General features: G+C 37.2%; 1 protein-coding gene across 1 annotated transcript; it reads left to right on the top strand.

Annotated features, from left to right (window-relative positions):
- Window positions 1-688: 688 nt before the first annotated feature.
- Window positions 689-4553, top strand: LOC143851723 (large ribosomal subunit protein P3-like). Its single transcript, XM_077361208.1, has 2 exons — window positions 689-962; window positions 4266-4553. Exons 1-2 carry the CDS (start codon window positions 768-770, stop codon window positions 4431-4433), a joined length of 363 nt encoding a protein of 120 aa, XP_077217323.1. The 5' UTR covers window positions 689-767; the 3' UTR covers window positions 4434-4553.
- The last annotated feature ends 5143 nt before the right edge of the window (window positions 4554-9696 follow it).

Here is a 9696-nt window from a genome sequence, read left to right as displayed (position 1 = left end):
CCTTTGTCTTAAGTCTACTATGACAAATTACAGTGATCTGGACTAATGATTGCATAATCTATCTTAAGAAAGTGTGAAAGAATATACATTGGATTGCATGGCTCACAGACCGGATAATGGATATACATTGCATAACTCAGAAACTGGGGTCGATGAAGTTCGGTTCCAGAGAAAAATGGTTCGGTTCTAGTTTCAAATTCTAGGAACTTAAATAGATTGTGCTAAAAATATCATTTCCATGGGATGATCCTAGCACTATGATCTATAGAGAAACTGCATATTATGTAACCTCTATAGATTGTAGGGGAGATCATCCTATGGAAAACATTTTTGTAGCATAGCCTATTTACATCTCGGCTCATCAAATGGATGCTTTGGATCATCCTATGGAGTGGGCTGTACAGTACATTTTGAAAAATATCGACTATGGGGGCTGGCAACATATAAAATCTCATCCAAACAAATAAACTTCTACTCTTTGATCTTGTCAATGAATCTCTATCTAGGGTGGAGCATAACCTAGCTATGTTAATCTTAACAAGTGGGATCTCTTTTTTATGATCAACGGTTCGATTAGCAGATACGTGTGCAACATCTACAGTAGGTCACTCCCAGGGGTATGTTGGTCAAATAATAATAATGTCAAACATTAGGGTTTCCCTTCCCATTTATAACTACGAAAAGTTAAAGAACCCTTTCTCTCTATCTCTCACCATCGATTGTACTCTCAGGGATTTTTCTCTTGTCACCGATTTTCCCCCCAAAAAATGGGTGTTTTCACGTTCGTCTGCAGAAGTTCCGGCAATGAATGGAACGCAAAGCAGTTCTCCGGCAATCTCGAAGAATCAGCTTCATCAACCTTCGAGTTGCAGAGAAAATTGGTGAGAGCAGCTCAATCCAGCGAGAACGGTGCTGCTCGGAGCTCATTTTCTATGATTTCTCCTTCCTCAGCTGTTTTCCAGGTCAGAATTTTTTTTTTTTTTCTTGTTCGATCTGTAGTTTTGTTCCTCATTTTGATCTGTTCTTCGTTAGGGTTTTTGTTTTATTTCATAGTCTATTTTTTCTTATTAGGCTACTTCATTTGCAGTCTTGTTTAGAACGACTATTTAGGGATTAGGATTGTCTGCTTTTGTTTCATTTTTTCAAATTTCTAAGATTTTAGGGTTTTCGAATCGTGTAGAAGACTATATTTTTCCAGGTATTAGTAAACCCTAAATTTTTTTAGGGTTTTAGAATCATTTCCAATTTTTCGTATTAGGCTAGTTCATTTGCAGCCTTGTTTTAGAACGTCTATTTAGGAATTAGGATTGTTTGCTTTCGTTTCATTCTCAAATCTATAGGATTTTTGGGTTTTAGAATTGTCTAGAGGACTATATTTTTCCTGTTATTATTATTTTTAATTTTAGTTTCTGGTTGATCTGTCTTTTGTTGTGATTTATAATTAAATATTGTCTTCTTGTTTTTTCAATCAGTTGTTAGAAGTTTATAAAGATAATTAACACAAACATCAAACAGTTCATTTCTGGTTTTCTTTTTCAAACTAAAATGCTCACATCAGCATTTGCTCCATACACATTGCTGTCTTTTGCAGAGGATGCTCACTACTCTAGATTGGTCATGGTGCAAAAATCATACCTATCTGATGGTCCAAACCAATCTCTCAGATAGACTTTTGTCTATTGAGTGTGAACCAGTGACTATTTATTGCCATTCGTCTTTGGGAATCCAAGTTGCGTTGGTTCCACCACCATCTCCAACCCGTTTAGATGCACATTGAAAATGGTAGTGAACCTTGTAAACCACAATAAAGGCATCTAACAATAGGGTTAGCGTGATGACTAGATACATATGATTTAGCATTTCTAGGCATATATCTAGATTTCCTAAGAATTATGTCCACAATTTTATCTCCATTTATGAAACCATTTACACATATTCTTAGCCTTTCATTTTCCATTTGAAGAAGGTTGTTTTGTTTTAAAAATTCATTTTTTCTTACCATTAAAAAAAATCATTTCTTTCTTCTTCCAAGCTTTTAGAGGAACTTGCCAATTTATGATTCTCTTTTTGAAGCTCACTACCTTGGCAAGTAAGCTCTTTTATTTCATTATCAAGCTTAAGATTTTCAGCTTTGTTTTCATCTTGAGAGTTTGAGAAAGATTTCTTCTGCAAATCTTTAAGTTTTTCCTTTTGTTTTTCATATAAATACAAAAGAACTTTATTTTTAGAAACTTGGCTTTTCAAAGCAATTAACAATTCCTCATATGAAAGTTACTTTCATTGTAACTGCCACTATCGCTACAACTGGAACTCTCTTTGTGAATTTGGTCGCAATTTTTTCAACCATATTTCACTTTTCTAAATCATTTTTCTTTTGCTTTTCTCTTTTTCTACTTTTTCTTGAATTTTGGAATCTCTCTCTTTTTTAATCTTTGATTTGTTTGCTATGTAAGAATTTTTTGCTCTCCTCCAGTTTGCATGTGGAAACGAATGCCAAAATAACTGTAGGAAAGTAATTCCTTACAATGCTATGTGCAATAATCACACGTGCCTTGTCCTGCATCTCCTGGAATTGCTAGAATTTGGTCTATCCATGTTCCTCTCAGAGTTGCTGTCTTTGGCTGGGCGGCCATTCAAGAGTGTATTCAGACAGTGGACTTCTTAAGGGAAAGGAAGATGTTGATTATAAATCATTGTGCTCTTTGCATTGTGGATGGGGAATCAGTGAACCATCGTTTTATTCATTGTAAGTTGGCTGGGAGGTATGGGGTAGTCTACTGGGGAGGTTTGGATTTTTTTGTGTCTTTCCTAAGGATATCCTTCAAGTGTTGGTAATTTCATTCCTAGCGGTAATTTGGGTGTTATGGAAAGAAAGGAATGCAAGAACTTTTAAGGTTCTTGTGAAAAGTGCCTCATACTTATCGTCTAAGGTTATTGCTCTAACGGTCTTTTGGGCAAAATCCCTTCCTAGCTTTAATTTCATCTCCGCCTTTGATCTTTGGAATGGATGGAGGGAAGTGTGTTTCAGTTACGAGATTAAAATCCCTATTGTTCAAGTTTGGTAGGAGAAGGGGTTTCTCATGCTTAATTTTGATGGATCTAGTCTTTGTAACCCGGGCCCGGCCGGTATTGAGAGAATACTTAGAGATGAGGAAGGAGTGGCGAGGTGGGCTTTTGCCTGCCCTATTGGAGTTGTCAACTTTAGTGCGGCGGAAGTTCGGGCTCATATATTTCCATGGTGTTTTTGCGGACTTCTTTAATGAGATAAAGGACATTGTGGTTATATCCAGTATCTCCTATCGCCACATTTGGAGATTGGCAAATGGAGTGGCAGACAAGTTAGCTAGGAGCGGGGTTCATTTGGAGTCTCTTGAGCAATATGATTTTTCTCCCTCTTTGACTTTTTGTATTCGCCCTCCTTGTTTGTATGTAGCTTCTGATCTCTCTCTTTGTATTCCTCTTTGTATTTTTTGACCATCACCGTCCTTTTAATGAAAATCTTTTACCACTAAAAAAAAAAAAATTGAAACGTTTTTATACGCATCATTAACAAGTTTCATAGCGCTCTATTATGCACATGAGGCTCATCTTGTTTGATATGAACTCTTCATATGGTGGTTTCTACATTGGCCAGAGTATAGCTTAAATATCAACCCTTTTTACTTTGTTTTAGAGTGGCTCTTTTGTCCATTAAATATGGCTCCTTGCATGTTTATATTTTGTACTTTCTTTATGGACTTCCATTGGGTAGTTATGATCAACCATCGGCAGTGACACATCCCAAGTGAGGCCTACCAGACCAATGATTTTTTTTAATGTCCGGATCCTTCAAATATTTGTGTTGCTGCATTATTATCAAATTTGAACTTGGTCACAACGATGATAATAATTGTCATGACCATCATTTGTTTTTCGGATAAATCTTTAAAATGGCAGGCTCTGCTACATACCACAGAGATTGGGACTGCCTTTTTTTTTTTTTTTGACTGTAGATTGTGAGTGACTATACTTATGATCTTATAGTTTGGATTTATTTCTATGTCTGAATTGATACCATTCTTTTTTGTTCTTTTTGTATCAAATATTCTCATATTCTTGTTAATTGCCTTTTTTAAATCTAAATTATTTATTGTTCTCAACAGCATGTCTTCCTTTGCTTTCCTTCCCTTCTATTGTATTTCTTCTTTCTGTGTTCTTTTCCTCTGCCTTCTTTATTTTGCCTTCTCCTTCTTATGGTTAGTTACAAGAAATGGGGGTTTCTGCAGGTGATTATTGGAGGAAGTGGCGGCGGCGGCGGTTTCGTTGCAGGTGGAGGAGGTGCTGCTGCAGCAGGCTCTGCACCAGCAGCAGCGGCGGAGGCGCCTCCGGCTGAGGAGAAGAAGGAAGAGAAGGAAGAGAGTGACGATGACATGGGATTCTCACTCTTTGATTAGTGAAAATTAATATTAAGCCAGAGTCTTTGGCAAATATTTCCTCTTATGTCATCTCTAGATGAATCTTATCAGATGGATTTTGCAGATTAGAGTTTGAGTTGAATTTTATAGTTTGCTGCTTTTGGTTGGGCTTTGCATGAATGCGATTTCATTGGGTATTATTGATACACATTAAATCAGGTAAGTACTCAGATGAGATCAACATGATCTAGAATTCTAGATGGTTTGATGGGCCCCAAATTGTTCAGGGTTTGAGAGTCATCTCTACATCTTTGGTAAATGATAGTGGTGGAGCAAATTCAGTGGGTAAAATTCTCGTCTAATGATTATCTCACACAGTTCATTTGCTTAATTATATCGAACAGTTCATCTTGCATTAGCTATTATGAAAGAAACGAAGGGAAAAGAGGTCTTCTTAAGGTTTGAAAAGGGAGATTTTACATGGTGCCCGGCCTTTAAGTCCAGTGTGGGCGGTACGATAAAAGTACCACCCTTGATAATGATCCAACAGTAGACTCTTAAAGGGAACCTAATAAAATGGATAGATGCTGTTATATGAATGCTTTTGGTTACCGTTAAAAAAAATTAAAAATTAATGCTTTGGGTTGTCCCTAAACTCTCAAACCCTACTGCCTTCAATGAACTATTGAAAATTCCTAGATTCACTAGTTCCACCAATGTGCTATTATTCTTCTTCTGAATGTAGTGAGCTAAAAACTATTTATTATTTCTTTCATATATTAGGATCAACAATGGAAAATGAGAAGGGATTTGTGAGCGGCCATCGCAGAAGGCACATTTCACGGATGGGCTATTGCATTTGAGGAAAGCCACACCAGCTCATTTTTCAACAGATTTTGTCTTCATTCATGGTGTGGCTGCTCTCACATGCAACAGCCCATCCGCGAAATGCCTTCTGTGATGGACGCTATAGCAAATCCCAAATGAGAAATATTAGTATCATCTCTAATATTGATATATCAGTAAGGTACCTATATTTACCTTGGCCAATATATTCCTTATCATGATGAAATCGCCAATGTATCACTTTTCATAAATGATTCAATAACACCAACTCTAACCTCTTAAGCTTTTGGAGTAATTGCTTGTTTCACAATTAGACCCACATCTAATTTCCTGCTTCTCTCTGTGAGGAAGAGTTATATTTCATTTCATGAAGTAGGGGAGGATAAAGAACACTAGAAAAACAATTGAAGAAATAAAGAAGAAGAAGAAAGAAAAAGACGAAGTGAGTAACTATTGTCATTTAAAAATTCCTTTTGCTGTTCTATTTTTTCCCTTTTCTTCTTTACTTTTCTACTTCTCTAATAACCAAACAATAGAAACCCCCGGAATCTAATTCATGTCTCCTCCCACTTCACTACTACCCAACTATTCTATTCTACTGTTTGGATGGCAAGAAAAAACATTTCTGATGGAAAGTTTTTTGTCTTGGAATTTTTTTTCTTTACACAATTTAGCGGAAATGATAAGATTTTGACCAATTTAGAGGGAAATGATAGGATTGGTATATGCTAAGGGCCATTGCAGTAGGCATTTCGCGGACGGGCAGTTGCACAAGAGAGTAGCCACATAGGCTCAGATTTTGTCTTATTCATTTAATTCATCTCAGGTGGTTGCTCTCTCATGCAAAATGGCTTCTGTGGTGTGGTCCCTAGCATATAATATAAAGGTAGGATTCTTCAAAAAAAAATTCCTTTCCAAACTTTTCCAAAAAATTTGCAATCCAAGCAGGTTGAGGAAAGTCTGACGAAGGTACCAACAGAACTAGAATTTTGGGGGATGAATATATGAAAAACGCACGAGGCAAGTGCCGTATGTTTGGATGCACAAAAAGTAGGAGAAAGTAAAAGTAAAAAATAGGAATGCTAAACTCAAGGGCACCCTTTCAAAAAGAAGGTGAAAGGGGCAGTGAAAGTATAAAAGATTTAATTAACACCTTATCCAACAGCTTAAGCTTTTGGAGTAATTGGTAGTTGGCTGCACATCATCTCATTATTAATGCACTTGGTCATCCATTGGGGACACCCTTTCACATCCTTTTTGCAAAGGCGTCCTTTAGTCTTGCATTCTTAAGAAGCCTTTGAGTGAGCAAATATTCCAAGTTTAAAGAGGTGCAAATCTATCATCTCCCTTATCTCCTCTTGTTTTTAATCGGAAAAAGGTCTCGTTCACTCTCTTTCTCTCTATACGCACTATTTTCTATGTCCCTCCTTACCAATTCTTTACTTACTGATTCTAGAAAGAGCTAGAGATTGTCATGGATAAGACTACTCTGAGTAGTAGAAGTAGCAGGCTAAGAAGTGTTGGTTTATGCGATGATGTGCTCATCGATATCTTATCTAGATTGCCCAAGAAGTCTCTTCTCCAATTCCAATGCGTCTCCAAAGGATTTTGTCATCTGATTTTCCAAGTTTTTTTTCTCTCATGGGAGAAAAACACCCCTACCCTTGTCTGGTCTCTTCTATGAACGTGGATATTATGCTCTTGTGCCTAGCACATGTTTTCCCACAATATGCTCAACTCTTAGTTTCTTGCCATCTCATTTTACTTGTAGGGTTATCCACTCTTGCAATGGATTGCTCCTATGTAGGGATGATTCTCAAACACAACTATATGTCTGTAATCCCATTACCAAACAATTCGTCACTCTTCCTCACGCTCCTAAATTCCATTCTACCCGTGCCATTGCATTGGCTTTCGAACCCCTCAAGGGCCCTCAGTATAGAGTCTTTCACCTCTTCAAACCAAGCCCAAAGGCACATATTATGGTAGAGTTGGGGATCTTTTATTCTGAAATGGATAAGTGGGTCAAGACCAAAAATATGAAACTTGATCGTATCCCTGGGCTTTTGGGCCAGCCTGTTTTCTTCAATAGTAGGCTTTACATGCTTACCAATTGGAACCAGCTGTTGTGTTTTGATTTCAAGAGGGAGCATTTTAGGCTGATCAAGCTACCAGAGATTACAAGAAAATTCTACTATGGGTGCTTAGGGGTGTCACAAGGGTGTCTAAATTATGCAGAGAACACTGATTCCCAACTGCGAATCTGGGTGCTCAAAGATTGTTCCACTGTTAGCTGGGTCTTAAAGCATGATGTCTGTGTCCAGCACTTACAAGAACAACAACCTGCAAGTCCTAAGCTACTTGTTTCACAACAATCTTCATGTTATTATATACGCTGTCCTTGGGTTTTCGAGCCTGTGGCTTTTCATCCGGATTTGGATGTGGTCTTTCTTCAAGGGGTGCAGAATGAGATCCTTTCTTTCCACCTCAACAGCCGAAGGTTGCGGATTTTTCTTTCACCAAGCTATTCTAATTTTAATGGGTTATCTTTCTCTCGCTGTCCCATGCCCTTCTCGCATTGCCCTGCAGCCTCTTTATCTCTCTCTGTCTCTCTCTATGATAAACTCTTAGGTATAGTTTGATAGTAAGGGACCATCCCACCCTTTCAATCTTCTAATTTACTGTCTGTTTCTTCTTTCCTCACTTATGGTTTGTGTTCTTTTAATTTCATATGTAATGGTCTTCACTTATGGTTTGTGTTCTTTTAATTTCACCTGTAATGGTCTTCACTTATGGTTTGTGTTCTTTTAATTTCACATGTAATGGTCTTCACTTATGGTTTATGTTCTTTTAATTTCATATGTAAATGGATGTTGTAACGGTTTGAATTGGATTATATTTGTTCATTTGACTATTATTACTTGGGATTTGCTATCGTCCATCGCAGAAGGCATTTCGCGGATGGTCTGTTGATGTGAGAGCAGCCACCTCGTGAATGGAGACAGAATCTGGTGAAAAATTTGTCATACAAAAGAAGCAAGAGTCCAATGACCGTGATTGTGAAACGAAAATAATACAAATGCAAAGAAAGAGGAAAAAGAGAAAATAACAAAAGAGAAATGTTCAAGTATGAATATACCCTAAAGAAGTCTTGCGATCAAATAGCAAGATCATCTCTCTGTCAAGACCCGAGTGAGCTAATTAATCCACACTCAAATTAGCGGACTGCGAGTCAAATATTTATATCATGACCCTCTAGTATGTCCAAGATAACCTCAACAACATCTGCGAATCTCCATGGAAAGCTAATCCCGTCTCTCACAAATATTGGGAGCCTGATTAAATTTGTTTGCCTTCTTACTTAATCACATTGTCAAAGAACCCTGCAGTTATACAGTCAAAGAGCCTTGTAGTTACATCCCCTACTTTTAATAATTTAAATGAGTTTCCTAGTGTGATCTCACGGGGATAATGTATGGAATTTCCAGTTAGAAAAAAAATGTATGGAATTTGACCAACATATCATTGTATCAATCCATAAGTTGTGGTTGCAATAATCTGTACCTTAATTTTTTTCCCCTTCAAATTTTCAACTGAATTTGTTTACTACCATACATTCAAACACCCCCAAAACTCCCTAACTTCATAATCATTTTATACTTACAAAAATTTTAGATCAAACAAACATGTCTACGCTGACTGTTGATGTTATCGTCATATGGCCTAGAGAATAGCATCACTTCGGCCGTAATTATTTCTTCTTCCTTTTTGCCTTTCTTATAGATGATTTCTGAATGATGGGACAAAGGCCGACCCCAACTGGTTTGGGACAAAGGCTTAGTTGAGTTGAGTATAGATGATTTCTGAATGATGGGCCTATGCAGTGCATAAATCCCTCCAAATAGTTGAGTTGAGTTTAGATGATTACTGAATGATGGGTCTATGCACTGCATAAATCCCTTCAAATATTGTCTTTTGGAAGGATTAGAACTATGAAACTCTCACCGAAGGTAGTTGGTATTCTTTCTTTCTTGAGGTTTGCATTTTTTTTTCCATTTTCTGTGATTGAGTAACATCCTCTACCGTGATTTTTTTTTATGATAAATTGGTGTCTCCAAGTGGAGATAAGGGTGAAGTGCTAAAAATCTGCAAACAAAAAACATGAAACTAGTGTCTCCAAATGAAGGGAATTTGGAAGTGACAAAAAATCAGGAAACAAAAAACTCTACTCAATATCGGATCGTCTTTTTTCTTTGTTCCCTCTCAAAACTCTCTCCTTCTACTGCCCTACCCATCTCTTATCACTTGAAGACACCGATTTATCATGGAAAAAAAATCCTAACTGCCAGACACGGCCTTAGCAGATTTCATGTCATTTGTCAACTCAACTAAGCCTTTGTCCCAAACTAGCTGGGGTTGGCTAATGAATCCTTTAGAAAAATTTCATGAAGGTGAA

This window comes from Tasmannia lanceolata, unplaced genomic scaffold (genome assembly GCF_043159265.1).
Source record: "Tasmannia lanceolata isolate RefF3 unplaced genomic scaffold, GAP_Taslan_0.1 ptg000018l, whole genome shotgun sequence".
Taxonomy (NCBI): Eukaryota; Viridiplantae; Streptophyta; class Magnoliopsida; order Canellales; family Winteraceae; genus Tasmannia; species Tasmannia lanceolata.
This window is presented reverse-complemented; position numbering and strand designations above follow the sequence as displayed.